Below are 24,165 nucleotides of genomic sequence, written 5' to 3'. Positions count from 1 at the left end.
ATTTAAGTTTGCAGGATTGTAACTCTGCATTCTCCTCAGGCACCACTACTTCAATGGAAACTTTTCCATTGAAAGCATTTCACATGCAGCCACTGAAAAAAAACAAACATAAAACTGTGGCCTTAGCAGACTTCCTTGCCAGCTTTCTGAGGTGGGACAATCACAGTCTTTCCAGACTCCAACCTTAGGATCACACTGTAGTGGCAAATATCAGACAGACCACTTGGGATTAAACACAAGACCAGCAGTTTCCTTTATTCAGTATGACATCTTGGAAGCTCTCCAGGAGAAGTTCATACATTCCTCTGGCTCTAGTACATCCATTTGTCTTAATCTACCCTGCTTTCCCTCAGAGACACCTCTTCTCCCTCCTCTCACTGCCTACCAGACACCTGCTGCTCTGATGCCACCTTCCCTGCACAGAACCCCTCTGCTTCTGCAGGTGGCTTTAGGGACAGGTGCCACATCTAAGCACCCCGTGGCTCCTGCAGCTGTATCTTAAATTACCAAAATGTGTGAAAGGAGCAGAAATGCCTCTAACTGAACAAGAGGTGGCATTAGAGGTGGCTGCAGGGAACAGGTCTGCTCAGCCTGTCAGCTTTTGGTGCAGAAGATATCCTGAAGGTAGGAATTTCACCTAACCAGACTCCCTGGAAAATCCAGTCGTGCTGTGGCACAGATTCCACTCAGAGAGACACGGATGCCTCCTCCTCCCAGAGCACCCAGTCTGTTTGTGAGTGCTATGGAGCAACCAAAGGCAGGACCAGCAGCACTGCTGATGCCAGGGAGTGGTTTTCAAAACCTCTTCCTCTGGCCAGCAGCTGTGGCTGGATGTGGGATAAAAGCAGTGAGCTGGCTGCTGGGAAATTGTGGACAGAACACAGCCTGGTAAAGTGCTCAGCTCAGTGGCATTTCTCTTTTGGCCTAAAGAATTTGGGAATGCAATAGCCCATCTGCTCTGAAATGATCAGTGAAGCTCTCTGTATAAGCAGCCTGAGCCCTCTCGGGTTTGGGAGAAAAACAAAAAAAGTCAGAAAGTCTCTAGCGACAGCTTTCAGCCATTAGAGACCAGAGAGCCTGTGGTTTAGAGGGGACAAAAAGGTGGACAGCAGTACCCAGAAGGGCTGAGGTCAGTCACTTCAGTTCTATAATTAGGAAATAAATAGCATGCTAAATAAACCCAGAGTATAAGCTTTTGAGGAGCGTGACAGAGCTGCAAGTTGGCAAGGAGCAGCTGAATGAGAATGTGATGGAAAAATACTGATCAGGTGGGCCACGTGCCACCTCCCCAGCTAGTTTGTATGATGCAGCCATTCTCCCATCCCTGGCACTTGCCTTCGTACTTTGCCAGCTCCTCAGGACAGAGGCTGGTCTATTTAGAGCTCTGCAAAGTGCCCATTACTCTTTCAGACACCATTTTCAGAAAATATGTAAGAGTCCAAAGAGCACTGTGTCTCCAGATCCAACAGGCTCTGTAACAGCACGGCTCTGCAGCCCACGAGCCAAAGTCTCACTGGCGCTGCAGGGAAGGCAGAGCAGGAGAAGAGGAAAAAGCATTGCCTTTATTTCCATCTGCAAAGCTTTTTTGTGCTCACATGTCACTGACAGGCACTTTGCTTATTTTCAGCTGGCAATCAAACCCTGCCTAAGAGGTGTTTTCCTTTTTGCTCCTGCTAAACACTGCCATAGATGAACACCCTGATGTTTCCTCTGGCAAAAAGGTTTCCTCAGGGGTGCAAAGTCCGCTGGAGTCCTTCAGCACACAGCACGTTTGCTGAGCAGGAGAAAAGCTGGGCCAGGGGAAATGAAGCAGAAAAAGAGTTCAGAGTTGTGGCAGCAACAGCCAAAAGAGAGAGGGATTTGAAGAACAAAAGGTGATTGTCACCACGGTGTTGCACGGGGGTGTCTCGGGCTGGTTCAGCAGCACGTGGAGTTCTCTCTGCCTGGTACCTTTCCAACTGATGCATTTTAAAAGGTGGAATTTTCATCAGTCTTTTTTTGGCCTCTCTGTACAGAGATAATTGCCTGCCCAAAGCACAAGACAAAGCTGCCTTCTTTCTGTGCTAGCAGTTTCCAGTCTGTACATTTGTCTCCTTTTGCAGTAGCCACACTGCTCAGAGAGAGATCCTCCTGTCTCCAAACCATTAGGATGTTCCTGGACACTCCCATCCCACCTCTCAGCAATAAAAGCAGGCAGAAATATCTGCTGGGCTGAAGCAGCTAAACCCCTCCCTAGAAGGCTGGAAATGAAGCTCATCTCTTTCCAGCACTCTTCCTTTGGGGATGGCTGATAGCATTTTCTGAGTATGACTGTGAGTGGCACTGCCTTGCTCCTGCCTCTGGGCCAGAGCGCTCCACCCCTGGCTCAGGCACACACGGCTGCTCCAGCACCAACCCGGCAGAGCCCACCAGCACATCGGCCAGAGCAGCTCGGAGGGAAGGCAGCTCCCTTCAGAACCCACCGCTCACCAGCTGTTTTATCAGCCCAAAGTTGGATGTGCATTCCCAAAAGGCACTTGCTTCCTCCCAGACATCCCTGCTCCCACCCTACAAGGTGCAGCTGGAACCCCTCAACACTGCCCAAAGTAAAACACCAACGACTTGCTCTGGTTCTTCTCTCCCTTTCTGGAGACACAGCACTGTTTCCATCACTTCCCTCCTCGCAATAGACACAGCTCAGGATTCTGGCTCCCACTGCCACAGCCACCTGTAAATTTATGCTGCCACCTCTTCAGTGTTCACCTCTCCTAAGCAAGAAGTGAGCAGCAAGTTTGGTTTGCATTGTTTTATGGCAGGTGGGTAACAGAGCTCTCATCTGACAGCTGAGCTTCTCTCAGGTCAGAGAAATCTCCAACAGTCTCGAGGACTTAAAATAAAAGCCTTGCCTGGAGGCTCAGCTCCAGCTTGAGGTGTGTTTTCCTGCCTGGATCTGTTTTTTCCTGCCTGGATCAGATGGTGAAAGAGCTAGCGTACACCTGGAATCAATTGGACTGCAATTTTCTGTAATCAAACTCAAACACATTCCTCAAATACTCAGTTGAGTCTGATACCGGATGTTTATCTGCTGAGCCTATCTGTTAACTTGATCACAAGCATAACTCAGCTGCCTTGAGACACCGAACCTCTGCCCAGCTGACCCGCTGACAAATTTAGCAACCATAAACCCTGGGTATTTTCACAAGCTTAATTAAAAGATAAGGAATACAACTCTGTTTGACTGAGTGGTGTGGGATCACACCTGTAGTAAGCATGGAGGAGAGGAGGAGGCTCTCTGTCTGTTCTGCCGCCTTTATTCCAGAATTTCCCTCTCTGCCCTTGCTCAGAACTCCCTCCTTCCCTGTGACTCAGGCTACAGCAGTTACTCATCTCTCCACGTACACAGCGCCCTGGAAAATGTGACTTGCTCCTCGAGAGCTTTCTCCACGTAGGAAGCTCCAACACCCAGTAAACACAGGAAACAAAATATGTGAAATGAGAGGAAGGATTTTTCCATCCAGTTATATAAAGCAACTATTAAGAATGGTTAATGTTACAGCAATGTAACACATGGCTCTTTTGGAAGAATACAAAAAAAATAAGTTTATAAACATTGCACTGTGGACAGCTTTTTATCTTATCATTTATTTTCCTCCAATGCCTTTCAGATGGAGCAGGGTCCATCTACCTCTGAGTCGCTGTCCCCGTCACACAGCCCACTCGGTGGGAGAACGCTGAGCACTCTGAGGGCCCAGGGCAGAGCCTGCGCTGCTGCCGGCCCAGCCCAAGGGCGGTCCCGGTGTGTCCCACACAGAGCTGGCCTGTGGGCCCATGATAAACAAACCCAGCGTCTGGAAGGCCCAGCCACCATTTCTAACCCTGATGACACTGTTTCTAAAAGATGCAGTATTATGTAACCAGCAGCTAGCACTGGGTACACCACACGGCGTATCAGCAGCCTGCAGGGATTTTTGGTCCTCAAGACCACCGAGCTGAGTGGTCACTGAGGAGCAACCGCGTCCTTCAGCTGGAGCCGCTCCCCAGGCTGCATCCCTCACGTCACGGGCGGTGACTCTGGCAGCAGGAAGCGGCGTGCGGCGGAGGCTGAGACAGACACTGCCACCACCCCTCACACCCGCCGTGCCCCCAGGCCCCGCTCTGTCATGGCCGCGGTACGGCCGTCCCCGCCGCCGCCGATAGCCCCGCCCCAGCCCGCCGCCGCCAATCACCGTCCTCTCCCTGACTGACAGGTGCCCGAGCCATTGGAACCGCGGAGTCCCGCCCCCCGCTCCTCCTCCAGCCAATGGCACCCGCGCGTCAGTGATGGAGCGCCCGTCCCTATCTCGCCTTCTGACCAATCGACGCGCGGGCCTGGGCGGAAGCCGCTCGGCGGTGGCCAATGGGAGGGCGAGGGCGGCCGGTAAAGGGCAGCGGGCGGTGAGGCCGCGGCAGACGGGCGGGAGCGGCGGCGGGAGCTGTCGGGGGCTTCGTGCCCGGCCGGGGCTGCAGGTGAGGTGGGGGCACCCGGGAGCCCCTTCCCGCAGGGCTCGGGGGACGGCCGGGCCTCCTCCCCGTGCATCTCGGCGGGCCTGGCGGGCTGCCCCTGCCCAGCCGCCGTCCTGCCTGCGCTGTCTGCACACCCCGGCCCCGCGCGTTTGTTGCCCGGGGGGAGATGGGGATGCCCCTCGTGGGGCTGTGGCGGTCCGTGTCCGGTCCCCTCGCGGTTCTCCCCGACGTTGGAAGCTCTGGGAGGTGGCGGTGCGGTGACAGCTTCTGCCTTGGCTCCGTGGGGCTGCGAGGCTGGGCAGGACAAGAGCAGGGGTGGGAGCAGCGCATCCCCGTGCTCGCGGGGAGGGAGGGCCGAGCTGGGCTGCGAGCGGGGCAGGGAATGGTGTTTGCATGAATGAGAGCCGGGGGATTGTGCCCCTGTCAGCTCACACTGCTCCCGCTAAGCGAGGCTCTTCCTGCTGCTCGCCCTCCAGGGTCCTGACCCTGCTACGTGCATCTTGCATCCGCTGCAGGCTCGGTTCTGGTGCCGGTTGTGTGCCTGCCTGTTACCTGTGCGATGGGGCTCTGCTCCATCCTGCACCGGCAGGTGTAACTTGTGACTCAACTCCAGCACAGGATGTGCCCGTGTATCTATCGCAATTGATGAGTTAAAGCTGCTGAGATCTCTTACCTGATGTTAACTTGTTTGCAAAGGTGTGTCAGGAAGAGCTTTATTCATGCGCTTATGGCTGGAGGAATTGCATTCTGTACTTGCATTCTCGTGTGGGTTCCCTCAGAATTCGCAGCAGCTTCCTCTTATTGTTGATGAACAATTGTCACTGGTCTGGCAAATACTAAAGATTCCTGCCTGCCTCTTAGATTGCTTTTTTGGCTTTCACAGCACTGGTGCGTCCTTCTGTAACAAATGTTCCTGACTTAGTCAGCTATAACTGGTACAGTGTGTTTGTCTTACATGCCTTAGTTATCATGCTATGTTCATAATATTGCTTAGGTTGACACGTTCTAGTCCCTGCTGATGTGGTGTCCATAGAGCACTCAGTTCAGTTGTTTGCATTTGTGGTATCTCATTTTCTTTGATAATGTGTATTTCCTATGCAGGGAGTTTTGCCATTGACAAGTAGTCTTGAGTTGCTGTCCTATCTTTCATTTATCATATTCTCTCTGAGGTATTTGCGTAGTTCTCATATCACAAAAGACATTTCAATAGCTTCTCTTATCTCTTCTTAGCTCAGTGGACATGCAGCATTCTTATTCTAAACATCACTTATTTTGGTCTCAAAGTCAAGAGTTCTCCTAATTCCTCTCTTAGTCATAAAAATAATTGCTTTTGCATGGGAGATCCTCTGCGTTACTGACTGAATGAGCCGCACAAAAGGCGAGGCAGACCTAAGGTAGTGCCAGACTTTCTTTTTTAGGTGTGGAAGAGATATGGAGGTTGTGGACAAAGCCTTCTGTCTTGCAGAACTGTCTCTGATGGAGTTAAACTTAAAAATTAGCTTGTTCTACTCTTCCTGTAAAAGGTGTATTTCTCTATTCAGGGAGTGAATAGCAGCTTAAACTCTTACTGTTTCATAAAGCTGCTTTATTAACCTTGTCATGTGAAAACTCAGATTAACATGTTGAAAGAATTGTTCTGGGATGTGGCACTGGGAAGGAAAGATGGTAAAATAACACCCTTTGACCTTGACACAGACATATGTAGACATTTTCTGAGTCTACTAAGTTCTAGCTATACTCTAGTTGGGATTTGGTGGGATAGGAAATGGTTGCTTTATAGCAGTGATATGCCCGGGTGCTGCTGGAATTACGTTGTCCTGTTACATTTCTTCTTTCATGTCTCTTGCCTCTTCATCTGGACTTTTACACTGCCAGCTCTGGCAGTACCAGAACTTGGATTAAGCTAAGCAAGAGCAGGATATTTCAGTCTCTGGTAGGAGTGTAAGTGCTGAGTTCTTGGATGCTTGTCATTCCTACTGAAAGGTGCAAAGACCTGAAACTGGTCACTTGGACTTTTCAGCAAAAGCCTAAACAATTGTAGTTTGTTAGGACTTTGGAGTCTTCATCAACACTTCTGAGTTTCTCTGGAAGTGTTTCATGATGTGTTACAGCTCTGAATTGCTGTTCTTAATGTGCTATAGATCAGTTGCTCTTCTGTGCAAGTATTTGCTCTTCTTCTGTCTATATATCTTGCAGAGTTTAAGCTTATATGCAGTTAAACATCTGATCAAACTCAGCTGATTTAATTGCAGTGTGTGAGGGCACACTGTCCTTGTGGAGAAGCAAAGTCCCACTTGCCCAGCATATGAGTGACACTGATGGTACCCTGTGGGGCAGCTGTCTTAGCCTTTTCTGGCTCTAGGAAGGCCTCTACACCCAAGGGCTTATCTTTCCTTCAGCTCTCTCAGTTGACTTAGTAATAAAGATTGTCTCTGACTGCCAGCCTTACTTTGCCAGTATCAGGCAGCAGTAACTGAAAATGCTTTGCAAAGCAGTTCAGTACAAACCAGGTGCTTGAAACGTCATTGTGCCTGAGCTCTTAGAGGTAATTACAGTGGAAGGTGGTGCCAGACTTGGCAGACAACAGATTTTTCTGTATCTCCAGACAGACCAAGAAGTGCAGTTGCCTATTACTCTCCCTGCTGTTGAGAAATGCTTTTGTTTCTCCTTATCATGGGTTCAGTCTGACTAAAATAAATTACACTGACAACTTCCTTTGCTAACATGGGTTGTGAATACTGCAAACACCAAAACTTTTCTGAAATGTCTCATGTCTTATTTGCAATTAACTGAGCTGCAGCCCTATTCAGGACATTGAGTACTCAAAAAGTATAGGATGTACAGGCTCCTCATAGGAAGGGACAAGTGACTGACTGCTACTGAGAGGCTCACTGTTGAATAGCTTGTCCTGCTTCTAAACTTATCTTTGAGGATGCTTTGAGGTGCTTTTGTATAGAGCTGCAGGTTCCAAAAAGCTTGTGCAGAGAGGGTTCGAGTGTGACTCTCCCTTATCTGGAACACCCAGTTCTGTGAAGTGTTGGTTGAGCATATGTGAATATGAAGGGTTCTACTAAGTGAAACAAGCACATGCACAGTCATTTACAGTGGACCTCCTTGTAAGAGGTAAGGACAAAGTGTCCTAGAATGTGAGCCTGTAGTACCCCTAGCCTGCCACTCTGATTCAGCAGGAGACCAAGGTAGCTCTTTGCACGTGGAACTGCTGGTGACTGCTGTAGTGCTCAAAAACCTCTTTTAGTTGCAGTCTGGGAGAAGCTGAGTAATCAGCAGGGATGGAGCTCTGTGTGTTGGTCAGCTCCTGACTCTTTGTGTAGAGTTCTGTCCTGAGACATTTTTGCTTCATTTTCAATGTATTTGTGTGAGTTGTGTTACGCCTCTGTGCGGTTCTTCTATCTGTCATGGACAGGCTGTGAGAGAATGACTCTGCAAATCTTCTGCTCCCCTGTGGAGAGGAGCTGCTCATCAGGGGAACAAAGTAAGCAAGGTTTTTAAAGACCTCAGTGAAACAGCATCTCAGCATTTCATCGTGTTCGCTATAGGTGTTTTCAGACTGCTTGAACTGGTCTGCTCTCAAATCAAATTCTCTTGTCTGTGTTGTGATTTGTTATTGGTGGGCTTTCCCTGCTGTGTGTGGAGCATGTTCCCCACTTTCTCAACCCTCTAGCTGAGCAAACAGCTCTGATGTGCTTGGACTTTGAGCTCTTCCTCCAGTATGTTCAGCTGAGCTCTGTGGCAGTGTGGGAATGGAGGGGTTGGAGCCAGAGGATAAATGAGGCTTTAACAATGTGATGCTTCAAAATATAATGAAGGAATAGAGCAGGCTTCCTTGAGGAGGGTTAGTGTATAATGCAGTTTTTATTAGCTCACTTAGCTCTCTGTGGCTTGATTCCAGCAGCATTCCCTCAGCTACTGAGTGTGGTTTGTTGGGTTCTCTACAGTCTGTTTACTCCATTTCTTCCCTTGAGCTTAACACTGCTCCCTGGCACAGTTATATGGCAAGGAAGGGACACCTGCTAGTGCTGTAAGACTGTGGAAAGGTATTGCCCAACATTTCTCTGTACCTGAAAGTTATCTTGACCTCTTCTATAAGGACCTGAAGCTTTGCCCTGTAGTTACGTAAGGTTGTGGTTGGGGAGACAGTCCCAAGTCTCTGCACCTTATCTTAGAGCAAAGGCTTGTGTTATTTGAGCAAACATAATTAATTGGTTACTGTGAAGTCAGTCTGATCCTGTCTTGGTTTAATCATGTTCATGAGGTGTGTGCAATAAAAACTAATGCAGAGGTTTTCAATCCATTTGGCAGAAACAGGAACCAGGATAAGGTGACTTAACAAGGACTCTGCATAGCAACCTTAGGGTAATGTATAAAAGCTGCCTGTCCTGAAGCAGAACTGTTTCTGATCAGTTAAAATGATACTGTGTGGAAACAAAGGCAGTTCCTTTAGTTAGAAGGAAGTGAAAATCAAGGCTTATTTGACTGTAAATTAACTTTCTTGGAGAAGTGAGAGTGCTGAGGAACCTTTGGCCCTCTTGGCTATAAATTTATTCTTGGGTGCATTTCTAGGCAATCTGCCTCGAGATGTATACTCAACCCTCTGAGATTCTTGATTTCTGTTCTGAAGGTGTAGAACTCCTCAAGGGCAAGGTAAAAACCTGTCTTTCTGACTGTGCTGGTGGTTCTTTGTGCTATGAACTTTGTCCCTGTAACCTTAAAGTACCTCTAAATTTAGTACAAGCCAAGTATTGTGACTGATGAAAAGGTCAAGTTCCAATGAAGGCCCCAGCCAAGAATTTTTTTTTTTTTGGAACAGGGTGTAAACAATACTTGCTGATTTCTGTGTTTGCTGGGTTCTGTACTTGCCAACCAGCCAAATCCTGGCCTGGGTATGGCCCTGGCACAGAGAGGTATTTGCACTGAGGACTTCAATAAGCTGTCCAAATAGAGTTCTTTAAAGCACCCTAGTGATGGGGCATGTCAGTGTGCCCTCTTTATTTGGAGATAAAATCTGTCACATGTTGGACAACAAACCCGTGGTGGGCTTTGCCAGACTCTTGAGGACATCTCTCATGGCCACATCTAACCCTAAATGTAAGTGCCTTAAGTGCTCAGCTAATTCTTAATTATACCCTCTGTGCTTTGAGGTCTGAGATTAGCTGGCTCTTTTAAATGGCCTGAAGTACTGAGTGATGCATCAGTATCTCAGCATTTGCTTCTGACGTGTTCTCTGAGCCACACTGAAGGTAATGGGAGGTTCTGCAGTGCATGAGCTTGGGCTGGGTAGATGCCAGTCTCAAGATAAATGGTGTTATGACTTGTTTTTTGTGCTTAAGCTGATGAGGCATTGTATTGGTGTGGCCCTAAAATACTTGTGTCTATGTAATTTTCAGGAAACAAAGCAGTTTAGACTTTACAGTTTGCAGAAAAACAAAGGCCTTTTTTAATACAAATGCTGGGTGAAAGACAGGATATGTGCAATAAAGCTTGAGGCTTTCCTCATGAGTCTTCTTACACAGGTTCTGTACTTGTGTAGCTTTTCCTCCAGTGCTTAGTCTGGCAGCCTTTCCCATCAGGACATGCTCCAGAGCCTTTCTCAAGTGTATTCATCTTCATCTGGGTGGTCTTTAAACTTCATCTTTTGTATTTAAACCACTGAAAGTTCAGCAGTGTGACACTTCTGTGCACTTCCTGAGTGATGTTTAAGTTATACACTAGTGTAAAATTTGTCTTTATTAAATAAACTGTGCAGTACTCACTTTTTACCCTTTCCTTAATGGAGTTCCTTTCCCCATAATGTGGTTCTAAATATCTTACCTGGTAGTGACAAGCCTGTACCTTCTAGTTCTGCCGTGTATCTTTCAGAAGAGTCATTAGCTTTGGCTGGTATTAAAGATGAGTAATTTCTTGGAAGCATTTAATAAAGAACTAACTTCAGCCTTTCTCCTTAAAAAGGTGGGGAAAAGCCCCACCTTATTTCTGATCCCAGTCTGCCTAGGCATGGCTTTTTCAGGTAGGGTGGATTTGCTTTCCTCTTGTCTGTTATACTTGCTTTGAGTTTTATTCCCAAACATATAATAAAATCTATGAAACCAGCCCAGGAAATGTCTGATGTGTTAGTTGACAAAGTCTACCTGCTTGAATCTGTAAGAAATTGCCTATTTGGCTCTTCTGAGTCCTGGTGTTTAAGGGTATTGCTGTGCTTGGTAAGCTGTAGCTGAGTAGGAAAGGCAGTTTTTAAAGACTGTCACTGTTGGCCAGGCATGTTTCCAGTGTTTTAGTGTCCAGCTGAGCTCTGAGAGCATCAGTGAGCTATAATGCTGAGGGTGGGGAGGCCTCCATGAGGCTTTTGTACCAAGCTGCCCTTCCTGGAAATGCTGTTCCTTCGAGATTCTTCAGTCCATGTACTGGAGAACAGAGTATCTTGCTAGTGAAACTCCCCTCAAAGAGGCCTTTGCTCTTTGTGTTCCATATAGCTGCATCCTTGCATTAGCCCAAAGCATTTCTAATGATTCAGTGAAATAAATGAGTCTGCCAGGCTTTCAGTGGCTTGTTAAAAGGCCTGAGGGAGGAGGATCCTGTGGGAACAGCTTCCTTTAATATCTTTGTTTTTTTTAATGTTGCCTTTCCCGTATGAAGGGACAGACTCTGCTTCCATGGGTGGAGGAGCTGTAAAGTTTGGTAGCCACCAAATCCTCTGCGTGCCCCGTTGAGTCACAGTGACTTCTGTCCCTGGAAGTTTCCACAGTAAACCTGGAACTGCAGTGTGTACAGGTCTTGGATTTGTTGATAGTTGTGAATTCACTTACTGTACAAGTAAATATTTTGATGATGGCTTTCCCAGAAACCCAGTATTTTTGAAAGGCTACACAAAATTTGCTGTAGCTCTACTCATTTGTAGTCCTTTTGTCTGTTTCTGTCTGGAAAGGGTGAGACTTGGGATATTTTTCTTGTTGTACTTGTACAGATGAAGTGCACTCTGTTAACAGTAATGCTGAAATGTTTTCTGTAGCATGATTTTCAGCTTTTTGTGAGGAAAGGGCAAATGAAAAGACCACAAATCCAGCACTTGCTTTCCAGGGATTGATTTTAAAGTTAAAATTGGGACTTAAAATCATTGCTTGACAGGGCTGTGGATCTTTGGGGCTGTTGTGCTGGTGATTTTAAAAAAAAAAAAAAAGTGCAATTAAGATGCTTCAAAATAACATCCTTGAGGCCAAGAGCTCCAACTTGTTTGGATTCCTCAATGTGGATCTCAAATGCTTTGATGGATGGAAAGGCTTGATTGCTTCCCAGAAGTGAGTCTGATGTTTTGTATATGGAAAAAGCCAAATGTTTGTCTATTTAGATTAATGCTGACCCAGTTAGAGGAGATTCTAGATTAAAATTTGTCTGGCTTAACCCTGTGGTTATTTTTTTTTTTAAGCAGACAAGTTTGAGTCAATGCAAAAAGGGTTTAACAAAACAGAAGCAAGGTGACCTCATCCCAGCTGGTTAAAGAGGGAGACATTTGTCCTATGTGATTAGAGGCAAAGCTCAAATCCATTTTAGTAAGCTAAACCCTTAAAATTTTAGAGCTGAGTGCCTTGACTCAGCCCTTGCAAATCTGCCCTGGCTGAGACAGGTCTGTTTAGGTCCTCAGAAATACCAGGGCTTAGAGGAAGTTCCTCAAGTGACGCAGCTGAATCCACAGGGCATGGAGTCTTCATGGACTAGATTCGCTGCTTAAGTAATCACTGCAGAAAGTTGTGCAATTGAAGCAGTGCCAGCTTTGTGTTACATCTACAGGCTGATCTGAGCTTTTGGGTAAAGATTTTGACAAATACATGAATGTCTACCACATGTTTGAGGTGTGTACGTTCTGTGAATGTGTGTTTTACTGTCTAAAATGGAAAATACGAGTTGATAAGTGTCAAAACATAATCCTGCCTACCAACATCTGATTTTTCTGGAAGTAATGGCAAACTGGTGTGCTGTTTTAAGGGAGTGACAGGCTAACATGAGATAAAAGTATCAGAAAAGATGTAGTGTGTTTGTAATCTAAAGATTATATGGGAGAGAACATTCTCAGGGTTTACCTGGGTCAGTTATACTGAGTCACTCATACAAAATCACAATGACTAATTGTGCTTAGTTTTATTTTTAAAAATCCACTAAGATGAAAACTGTGAACAGCAAACTAGCTGAAAATTCAGGAGTCAGGATGGTCTTTGGGTATTAGTGTCTCTTATCTGAGTAAAACAATGATAGGAAGATGGTAACAGATGTCAACAGAAGTTCTGGGAGTTTGATCTGAGAGAGATTTAGATTTACTTGAACACCTGATTGTCCTTGAGTTCAGGAACCTGGTCTGCTCTTTAGCCAGTTGTACCTTCCCTGATGAAGCCATTGCTGTGATTTGCCTATTGCCTCCTACCGAACTGACAGGTTGTGTTGGTGAAAGCTTACCAAGCAGAGATGTGAGAGAACATTCTGCAGCTAAGCGTTGTACTTGAAGTCTTCTGATGCCCATGTAATCTTCTGAGTAGAATAGAAGGCTTTTTGTGGCCCATCCTCTTGCTTCTGCTGTGAAGCTCAGAATTGGAAAACAAAAGCTGAGGAATTGTCCAAGATTAAATGTCTCTGCATCCCTCAGTCTGCTGTGCTCTGCAGATGGTTGTGGTGGCAGTAACTTGCAGCTTTCCAGCATGCTGTGTATTAATACGTGATGTCACATATTTTTTTCCAAGGGGTTTTCATGTAGCTACACTGGGTACAGAAAGTACTTCTGAGGCTCTGTACTCCTGCTATAAAGGAGAGTAAGGCTTTGGTATGGTCTGTCCTGATAGTGTTTTCCATTTGGAAGCAGCTGCTGTGGTAGAGAGCAGACAGTTCTGGAGCTTTTCCTGGAAGCTCTGAGTCCCCATCGATTTGTTGTGCCTGTGGGAAGGCAGTTCTAATAGCAAGTATTGCTTACGCTGGTCACAGGCTGAAAGCTTTCTCTCTTACTGGCATCATCCAATTCTTGTAACAAGCCTTCTTGCATGTGCACTAGTATTAATTAGGTGGCTGTGTCTGAACCTCCTGTGGCTCCCACTGTGTTGAAGTGTGATGTGTTGTAGCATCTCAAAAAGCAAGTGTGGGAACAAACAGACTGTTTACAAGCTTCCATCTGTAGGAGTGAGCTGCCTTGCTAAGCCTGAGTAAAAGTAGCAGGAAACTTCTTTCAGTCTGGCTTCACACTTCGGTAGCATTGTAGATATTGCAAAGCTGAGAAGAGTATCTGCTAACCCTAGTTCTTTAAATGGGAAGAGATTTGGGTAGGTTTTCTGAGAACAATGTCTAGTCTTGCAGAGATAGAAGTCTCTAGGCTCATGAAGTTGCATTTGCACCCTGCAAATGAGTTAATATGCTGTAGGCAAGTGATCTTGTCTGGAATCTGTCCACTGGCAACAGATTTCTGATGCAGATGAATCAGAGCTGGTTATGACTGACTACACAAATAGCTTGCCATATCTGTGATGGGACCCTTGTAGAAATTTGTGTTCATCCTTTGCAGCTGAGAAATGCAGCTTTATCAGTAATAATCAATTTGCTTTTTCCCCTCCACAGCGTAGCTCAGGCAGCACGTGGATCAGTGACAAGTGTGCTGAGGGCTGGCAATTTCTTCTAGCTTGAAGAAAATTGAAATTGGTAAGACTTGGCTTGTCATTTATCTTACTTGGGGTACCCATGTGACTTAGGAAAGACCCAGGGAAAAACCTGTCCCTTCAACAATAAATGCAGCCAGCTGAAGTTTGAACTGTATGTTCAAAATAAGCTGGATCAGTTTAAGAATTTGATTTCAAGCTGGAAGGATATATTTTTTTATACTTCTTTGCCTCTGTTCCTTTACTCTGGAGCCCTTCAAAAAGTAGATATGAATCTAGTCCTTCAGCTGCAGAACTGCAGTGAATAAAAAATGCTGAAAATGCCAATACTTAAAATTGCCATCTGAAGTGCAGGCAGGACTTAATACCAGTGTTCTCACTGAGCTGCAAGATCAGGCTGAAGAACTAACACAATAGTTCTTTCAGGTCTGGCTTGTACACCTGTGAAGGAGCACATGTCCAAAGCTGCCAAGGTGCCTTTATAGCCTGGTTTTTCACCCAACCTGTGTTTGACCTGAGTAGTGTTGGCCAAGATCCTGTGTGTATTGACTGGCTGCAGACCAGGGGCTGACACCTGAGACACTGGTGCAATTCTAGGGCAGCACTGATTAGCAATAAATCTCCTTCACAGCTGATCACCAGTTTTTCTTCTGTTGGTCAGGATGTTTAGAACAATACCAGCTAAATTTTCTTCAACTTGAAAGTTGCTAGTCTGAGTTGGTATGCTAGGATTTCCTGGCAGTGTTGACTGACAGATTTAGTTGGTTAGCACAACTGTATATTTAACATGACAGTTGATATTCATATCCAACACTTTATTTCTAAAAGCTTTAATAACGTTCTTTTATCTCCAGGCTAAAAATGAGTGCAATATTGGAGACCTCTGAGCTGCCAGCAGTGTTTGATGGGGTGAAGCTAGCTGCAGTTGCTGCTGTTCTGTATGTTATTGTTCGCTGCTTGAATTTAAAAAGCCCGACTGCCCCTCCTGAACTCATTTACCAGGACTCTGCTTTGGCTCGCTTTCTACTCAAATCCTGCCCACTTTTGACCAAAGAGTAAGTAGTATATTTTTTCCATGTTGACCTGTATTACAGGAAGAAGAGCTGCACTTATCTGTTCTTCCTCATGTTTCACAGACTTGGGTTGAAATGAATGTCAAGGTATACTCTTACTAAAATAAATCTTTTCTAAGCTAAGCATTTCTTTATTGTCTCAGGTACCTGCATTTGTGACTAAGCCTTGTTATGTGGAGTTTTCCATAGATGCATACCAGAAGTCATCACTGTCCATCTTTATAGAAGCTGTATGCTGATATTATATTATACCAGCAGCACTGTCTGTGGAAATGGGGGGGAGGGATGGATGCAATCAGCACTTGTTCATGTTCTTGTACTCTTTATTAAGGAAGGAATCTGTTGGGGCTCACAGGAGGGAAGCATTTTCCTGGTGTGTCAGTGCCCTTATAATGAACACAGGGTTGGCTATTAGTTTTAAAGTGCCTGCTCTTATCTGAAGTACTTCAAGTTGATTGAAAACTAATGAAATTTATTACTGGTAGAGCACATCCTAACTAGTTTAATAAAGTAATGACACAGAGGCCAGCTCCTAAGCCTGTTGAATACACTTTCAAATTGACCCTGTGTCAGCTGTGTATTTGAGCAGGCTGATCCCTGATCTTCCATTCCAAGACCTCCAGAATCAGTTGCAGCTGCCCTCAGCTTCACCAAGAACAGTCTCCAATAATAGCAAGCATTTAGTACAATTTCATGAGGCTTTGGAGGGACAAGGACTTTGATTACAGTATTTCTCTTCTGCAATCACTTCGAAAACTTGCAAGTCCTATTTAGAAGCTCTAAGTACATCAATTATATAGCAAGTGCTGAGTGCAGCTGTATGAACTTTCCTTTTGGATCTCAAAAGTCAAGCTGACTTAAGGATAGTCATTTTAGGGGAGATGAGAGGCTTTTAGCAGTGCTGTTAGGTGCCTTGATTACATAAGGTATAGGATGTTAGGCCATGGGGTCTGTAAACTTTCAGAGGAAACAAAGGATTACTGGTTGAAATTGGAACCCTTAGAGGGTTCTGTGGTGCACTCTAGGTTTGTGGTAACATAAATGTGTTTGGATTCTTGATTGTCCACTGCCTTAACTGCAAAGCAATTCCTTTCCTGAAAATATGTTTAAGAAGGTTTGAGTTACTTGGTACTTCAGATACTTGCCATCCCAGTGTTGCACTCCTGTATGACATGTCCCTAGTCACTGGGGGACCAAGCATGAAGTTGTGCTGATTATCAGCCTTGAAGGCATATTAGTATCAGGCTGGTCTTTGGATTGTAAACTCATTTAGAGTCCATTTTCCTGCTATTTCAGCTCTGTTCTCACAGCACAGCCTCCTAGCACTGCTGTTCCAGGGCTATGCCTTTGACTTTCAGTTGGAGAACAAAGAGTGAAAATGCAAAACGTGCCCATCAGTATTAAGACATCTGTTGTGCATTAATTGCAGGAGTGATGAGCTGCTTGCAGACCCCTGGTGTTGTGTTAATAGCGTGCAAGTTTGGGTTGTTTGCTTTCTCTGGATCAGCTGAGCTCAGGCTTGCCAGCTTCTCTGGGAACTGTAGCAGTCACCTCCAATACCTGGTTCTTGGGCAAAATATTGTCTGAAAGACTTCCATGACAAAGGAGAGCAAACTCGGCTGAAACCAGAGCAAAATATGTCAATAGGTAGCTGTTTAGTCCTCTTACCTCTGTATCTCTGTTAGGAAAGACAGCTCTAAGATGTATATGTGACTATTTCTTTTTACTATTCTAGTGATCACACAGACTTTTTTCAATATAGAATTTTTTTAAAGATCAAAGAAATCCTGTCTTTGGGCATGAAAGTCACCTGGAGACTAAAGGGGAACAAGTGTGTTTAAATTCCTGCAATTATGCATGAAACAGTTTGTAGGATAATTAGGGAAACGCTATGTGAAAACAGCTTGTGCCATACTCCACCGAAAAATCTTGCAAGGCTTTGATTACTTGCTAATTATTCAGAGTGTTAGGAAAGCTGATTAAGCCTCTCTTTTCAGATTCTACCATGAAAGCAAAATAAGTAGCCCAGCAATCCCTTCTGTTATATTAGTACTGGGTTTATTGTCAGATCTGTTGCAAGACCAGTTCTTCTGTGCAGAGGAGTGTTCATAGCTGTGAACTGGCTTTCAGACCTGGTTTGTTCAGCTCCTGCTTAAGGGAGAAAGGTGGAAGGGCACTGTTGTGAAAAACAGACTGGTGGGGAGGAAATAACTTTGCCTGTTTCTGCTATCTATGTGAGTATTCAAAAATTTTAGAGTAAACATTTTTGGACTTTATTTTCCCTTTATGGCACAATCCTCACCTCTGGTTTAATTCAGTGCATTGTAACTGGTGTCATTCAGAAAGCCAAATGGTGGTGGATGAATAATTTAAGAACTTTGAATTGTAAAACTGCCTGAGATGGCTGTGTGCCAGGTACCTTGCACTTGTAGATACTAGTACTGGTTTTTAGTTCTGTAAACTGCCAGGAACTTTGCCCATATCTACCAGACATTGGGAAACAAGAGGATCTGCCTTTAGAGTTCTTACCCCTTTTTCCATTCCTCTGACCCTGTCCAGCTCTTGTACTTTGGCTTATCAAGTGGAGCAGCATAATCAGACCCTTTTCCATTCAAATTGCTGCTTTTTGTGTGGAAGCTCTTGCAATTCAGCACAGCTGCTGGTGCCCTTGAGCACTTGGGCCTAACTGCTGTCCTTTTCCTGTCTTTCAGAAGGGTACAGAAAGTCCTTCATCTGCTCTTAATCCTGTGGAAATGCAGTGCTGGCTTTTTGATTCATGAGGGTAAATTTGGTCAGTGCTTGCTGTACAAGGCTAGACATTTTTGGCTGTTTACAGTTTATTCTAACAAAGTGGGTATCTTTATCTGTAGAGATGTGGCACGTGTCATCCATATAGAAAATAATTATCCTTGCTGTCTGCACACTTTTTATCATCAGAAAAGGCAAGCTCCTCAAAGACTGAAGCAAATGACTGTCAAGCCTGTTAGTAAACACTGTCAAAGATCCAGCCTAGATCCTTCTTATCCTTTGTTTGCACACCAACCTGTGCTGGGTGAGCAGGCTGCCTGGTACCAGAAGACTCTTTTACACTGTCACTGCTTTTCTCTTAGATGCAAGGAGATGAGTAGTCAGAAAAGCTGTCTTCAAGCTTTTCAGTGTTCTTTTCTTCCCCCTAATAGCAAGCAGTGTTTGATCCCTGTCAACTCCTAGGTGTTTTACTCTGGGAGGAACACTTCCAGGAGAATAATAAACTAGAGGAACAGTGTTACCCCTGAAGCTTTGGCAGGTGAACATGCTGAGAGGTAGAGGAGAATGGCAGCTCCCTGTTGGTTAAGTTGAAGCATTGACCTTGCAGAGAAGCAGCCTCAAGGGTCTGAGTTTTTGCTGGGTGCTGTGGCATTGGCAGCAGCCTTGTGTTCTCCAGCTCTTAGCAAGGAAGATTCTAAGTGCTGTAAGCCCTGATGCCTTGTTTTGACTAAAATACCTCTTGTAGTCATTGGTGGGGGAAGAGGGGTGTGATGGGCACTTTACTAAATAAAAGCTTCTTAAGTGCTGAAGGAGGTGGTTTAGCCAAGGAGGCCAGTCTGTATTTTTAAATAGTTCTGACTTCATACAGGTACTGTGGGCAGCAAACAAACACTTCTACTCAGTTTTGTTTCTTTTTTTGAGACTCAGGAAATGTGGAAGCTCCATAACTTGCTTAATTTTTTTGTTGCTATTTTTTTGCTGTATCCTCATCACATTGAGCAGTCTAGCTGAACTGATGCAGAAAAAGCATTTTACATATTTGGGGTCAAGGGTTGAACCCTGCAGACTTTTATGAGTTTCCTTCATTGGAATTCAATTTGCATTCCCTAGCATCAAATAAAGGACAATGCTCAAAGTTTGATTTTGTGAAACATTCTTTTAAATACCTCCAAACTGCTCTGCAAAGGGGAAAAATAATCTCTTACCTGTTAGAATGCAGGCAAAGGTTCTTAGAATGTCCTGATACTGATAAGTTGTAGGGTCTGTCTTCTCACTATCAGTATCCAGTGTGCTATAGCACATAAAAGCCATCCAAGAGTTAATGTTTAAAGTGTTAATCTCCTCAGAAATGAAGCAATGCTCCAGAAATAAGCCTGTTGCTGAACTTCCATTCCACTTCACATCTTTGAGGACTTGAATGCTGATGCCTGCTAATAAAAATAGCACAGTTTTTATGTGCTTTGTGAGCTGCTTATACAGCTGCTTTCCTAAATTCCTGCATACTGGATTATGTATGTGCTCTAAAATGATAATCTACTGCCTGAGAGCCACTAAACTTAATCTACAATCACATGCTGAAATTGTTTTAAATATTAAAATGCTGGGAGAAAATTTTGGGGAAACCTAGGAATTGTCTTGTTCTTGAGCACTTGTGTGCAACCGCCTTTCAAGATGTGAGGCTGTGCTGCCCAGCTGAGATGCAGGTTTGGAGCTCAAACGCTAACATGGGTGAGCAGACTTTTGTAACTGGCTGTGAATTGACTTAGCCACTTAAGAGTGATGAACTCTATTTTTTGGGCCATGTAAGTGGCCTTCCATAATAAGTATCATCCCCAGGCCTGTTCTCCTGTCTGCCTTTTGTTGCAGAGTCCTGTTACTGGAAGTTACAGGACTGGGTACTGGAAGACATAACTGCTTCAAATATTTATCTCTATTTAGAGTGCCTGCTATCTTATTGCAAGTGACCAAATCCAAACAGGGAAGTGAAGCAGTTTGGGTCTGGAGAAGGCTCAGAAGCCACTTTTGGTTCACAGAAATAAAAATCTCCATTTTTGGTACAAAACAACTTTTCCTTTGGATTTTTTTTATCAGTACATACTTGTCTGGGTTGTTGTTATGCTGTCCTTGTCCTTGTGTGGAGGCTTGGCAAGAGGCCCTCCTGCCTGCTCAGCTCCTGTCACCATAAGCCACTATTGCTTAACAGTGGAATGGTGCTTATGGACATGGTGTTCTTGGGCTTTTGTACATCTGGGAGCAGCTCCTCTGGAACAGGACCCTGAGGAATATGTACTGAACCATCTCCATGCTGTGCTGGAGTCATCTCTGCAGTACACTGCTTTTCAGAACCACTTCAACTCACAGCAAAGAGGAAGGAGTTGAAAATCTGTTGTGTCCTTGAACACTTTTTAATTGTTTCTGCTTGTTATCAATGCTGGAGGGAAGCCATCTGCTTTTGAGTGAAGGGCCTGTGTTTGGAAGACATGGTTAAATTTAGCAGTAATTAGTTTTAGCATAAAATCTGAAGGACAGTACTCAAATGCTCCTTAGACTGCATGCTACTTAGTTGCTCAGTCTGCATAGTTGCTTCCCTGTGTTGCATCCTGCTGAGCTTGTTTTCTTAAGGTAAACCACAAGAAGAATGCCCTGAGTACATGCTCTTTTGTCTGCAGGATGATTGTTTTGGAGAAGCATCTTTATTCAAGTGTTTGCCAGGAGGAATGTTGACTTCACTACAGAACAATCTGTTCTAGCTCTTGCTATCAGTGCTGGGTAGTTAAGGTTTTTTCAGCTGGGTTGAGGATAGAAATGTCTTTGGAACTTTCATGTTTTTTTAATGCTTTTCATATAATAGGTTTAAATAAAATTTATCTGATCTGTCCTTTCAGAGAGTAAAGGCTTTTGCACAATTCCTGTCAAGTTTTCTCCCTCACCAGTGTGGTATCATGCAGCTTCAGGACTGAAGATTTCTTTCCATGTTCTCTTCTTTGAATGGGTTTAGTAAAAGCAAGCTGAAAGACCACACCAGCCCTGTATAAAAAGATGACTCATCCTTCAGTCTGCTACGCTCTTGCCACCATTAGGCTCAGTACTTGCTCTTGGAAGTTCTTGTAAACTGTGTTTCAGTGAAAGACATAAGTCACATGAAGATTTCAAAAATAGCTTTGCCTGTTGGCAAAAATGGAGGGTCAACAGAAATAGTGTGACAGGCAGATCATATGTCTGATTCTGCTATAGATTATAAGGATACCTTGTCATCATCTGAGAACTGACTTGAACCTGAATTCACTATAAGAGAGGAATCACTCTTACTGTAGAGACTTTACAGGGTTTTGTAGTAGGTTAGATTGGTAACTTGTCTTGGTAAACAGAAGTCATATTTTTACTAGCTGCTTGGTTTTGTATCCATCTGGTAAATATTAATCTGTCATAGTTTTTCACTGGTAATACAAGATCTCTACTATTTGGGCAGCTTTCTTCCCTTTCTCTTTGTGTTAAAGCATTGTGGTGCTCAGTTCTGAGCCTGGATACTTGATGTGTTTTGCCTCACAAGTCTGCTTAAAGGGTGATGGGCTTAAACAAAAAGACTGAGATAACAAGCTTCTGCCTGAGCACTTGGATGTATTTCACTTAAAACTTATGTGCAAACTAGAAATGCACAAATCTCTTCATCAGAGTACTGTGTGCAGAGTACACATTACTCATGCTGAAGCTTGGCCTTTGAATATTTGTCTAAAAGAATGTGGTTACATGCAGAGTGACTAACACAAGCCATCTTTGCTGCAGGCAGCGATGCTTAAGCAGCTGACTGGAGTTAGCATCATAAAAGATAAGCTGAGCATTTTACTTGGTCCATAGGATGCTCAAACACTTGTGCATTCTGCAGGGAGCAACAGTGAATGCTCCCTTGTCCATAGGGTTTCACAGTTTTAGCTTTGAAGGGAAATGTGGAAACTGTAGTTAACTTGTCCATTATGGATGGAGCAAAAGGGATTCCTGCCTTAAATGAAAAACATGTCAAGGAAACTGCATATGCTGTTTGCCTGTAGAAGCAGTATAAAGGTTTGATTTATTGCAGATCAGTACTTAGGTAACCTCCAGCTGGGTTATGCAAAGAGAGGTCTGGGGATTTCTTTCCTCAGAGGAACCATCAGTGACTTGAAGAGGAAGGCTCTGGGAAGCAGTGTCCTTGAAACAATTTACCTTGGTTTAAACACTGGTGGTAGTGGTGAGTCTTTGAATACTATTCCAGTTTCATCTCCAACAACATCCTGTTGTATGTACTGCTGATCTGCTCAGTGGATGGCTGTAACCTATAGCTGGAAACTGAACTGTAAATTAAACATGAGGATAGGATTGGTGCTTGCAGAGATCCTTGATTTTTTTTTTTTGGTTTTTTTTTTTTTGTTTTTTTCATGGTAGCAGCTAAGTTATACAGCTATTAGAAATTACTGCTGTAGCTGGACAGATGGCTTTCCTGTTAGCCTTCTAGGGTAAGATTTGGGGATAGTCTTTGATTTGAAATCCCTGTATGGAAATAGAATCACCAAAACTTTCCAGTGCATGTTCTCACCCAAGATTAGAAACCCTGAAGCAATGTTGACGTCTGAGCCACTTCTAAAAAACCTGCAAATTCTTATTATAGATTGTATTTGTCAACTCCCCTCAGAAGGTGCTAGCAAACCCTATCTGTACAGGATGTCTGTGGAAGAAAAAAGACGAAAAGCTAGTCAAGCTCTGTCTAGTGTGGAGTGTGGCTACTGATGTGAACTGGTGGTACAGTAAATGGCTGGGTGAAACCAGCTGTTTTTCCTTATGTTAGGAGAGAAGAGTCTCTTCCATCTGGTGTAGTAGTTGTGTCCAAAACCCTTGCACTGAGCTGTATGTGACTTGAGCAGACCCATGTGTAGGTAGTTCTTCTGTTCTGGTTTAGTTTGACTGCCCTGTCCTAATAGATATCTACCCTGAATTGTGAGAACAGACCTACTGACTGCTTTCCACTTCTCACAGCTATTGCAGAGGATGAGCTTGTCCAGCCTCTGGCACTGCTGGGAATCTGCACTGTGGGACATTGTGCCTGGCAAGACCCAGTGCAGAGATGCTGGGCTGACAGAAAAGGGATGCTGTTCCTGGCCTTGCCTGGATCCTTTGAAAAGCTTTATTGTTGAGTTATCAAATCCAGAATGCACTGAGGGCTAATTTATAAGGTTGTGAGCATCAACTGGCAGCTTTTGCAGCCTTTATTGAAGCAATATCTGCTTTTCCAGAAACCTGTTCTGGATCTCTTTGGGAAGTGCACTTGCAAAAATGAGTGAAACTGCATGTTGTGTTGCTTTGACTGTAAGTAGTGTCCCTCTTAGATGAGGGAAAAGAATGGGGAGAAGGAGGGCATACTGCTGCTCTTGTCTTGCTAAGCAACCCTATATTGTGTTTATTTGATAGGAAGTCTTTTTAAGGAGCATTCTGGGGAAGAGGGAGCTGTGGATATGACACACAAGAGCTGGCAGGGGGAAAGGTCCAGCTGTATGAGTAGGTAGTGTCAGAGCACAAAGGTGGGGTTTCTGTCACATTCTGGTGGGCTGAAGTAGTAAATTTGAGTCCTGAGCTGCCTAGTTTTTTGTGAACAGGGAAGAACATGATGTTTGCTTCATAGGCTCTCTAAAAGTGAAAAGGGATAATTGCAGGAAGCCCTAAACACAACAGGGGAGACAGTTGTTAATCCCTCAGGATTCAAGATGAAGTCAGAAGCTCTCAAGCTGCTTCTGGATACCAAGCTCTGTGCACCAGAGACCACAGTTCTTCAATTGGAAGTGTGTCCCTTGAGACTGCTGTTCTCCCCAACAATAAATCATTCATGCTTTCCTGTTCAGAGCTGATGTAACACTCTTTTTGAAGGCGTTGGCTCAGTGTCCTTTGAGTGACCAGGTGACTTGCCCACATGGTGGTGGTGCTAGGGCACAGTATGTTTCCTGTTAAACCACTTGCAGCTCTGCTTGTGCTAAAAAAAAAAAATCTGATAACTAAGCCTTTAATACTTACCAGCTCATGGCTGTGTTTCTCACATATCTTTTTTAGAGCCTGTTAGTCAGGAAAAGACAATCTGCTTTGTCACATAGCTTTAATATACCCTTGATAAGCATAAGTAATTGGTAAACTCACCCCTCTTGCTGAAAGGGATTTGTTATTCAGTGGAGTTTGGTAATCTTCACTGATTCTCTTAACAC

General features: G+C 44.4%; 1 protein-coding gene across 1 annotated transcript in view; it reads left to right on the top strand.

The window, feature by feature from the left end:
• Positions 1-4,396: 4,396 nt before the first annotated feature.
• ABHD2 (abhydrolase domain containing 2, acylglycerol lipase) overlaps positions 4,397-24,165 on the top strand; it is a 38,204-nt gene continuing 18,435 nt past the window's right edge. The window contains exons 1-3 of the mRNA XM_033070529.1: positions 4,397-4,485; positions 14,086-14,166; positions 14,978-15,178. Coding sequence (XP_032926420.1) covers positions 14,985-15,178 — 194 coding nt within the window. The 5' untranslated portion in view covers positions 4,397-4,485; positions 14,086-14,166; positions 14,978-14,984. The remainder of the gene's footprint in view (positions 4,486-14,085; positions 14,167-14,977; positions 15,179-24,165) is intronic.

Source organism: Catharus ustulatus, chromosome 12 (assembly GCF_009819885.2).
Source record: "Catharus ustulatus isolate bCatUst1 chromosome 12, bCatUst1.pri.v2, whole genome shotgun sequence".
NCBI lineage: Eukaryota > Metazoa > Chordata > Aves > Passeriformes > Turdidae > Catharus > Catharus ustulatus.
This window is presented reverse-complemented; position numbering and strand designations above follow the sequence as displayed.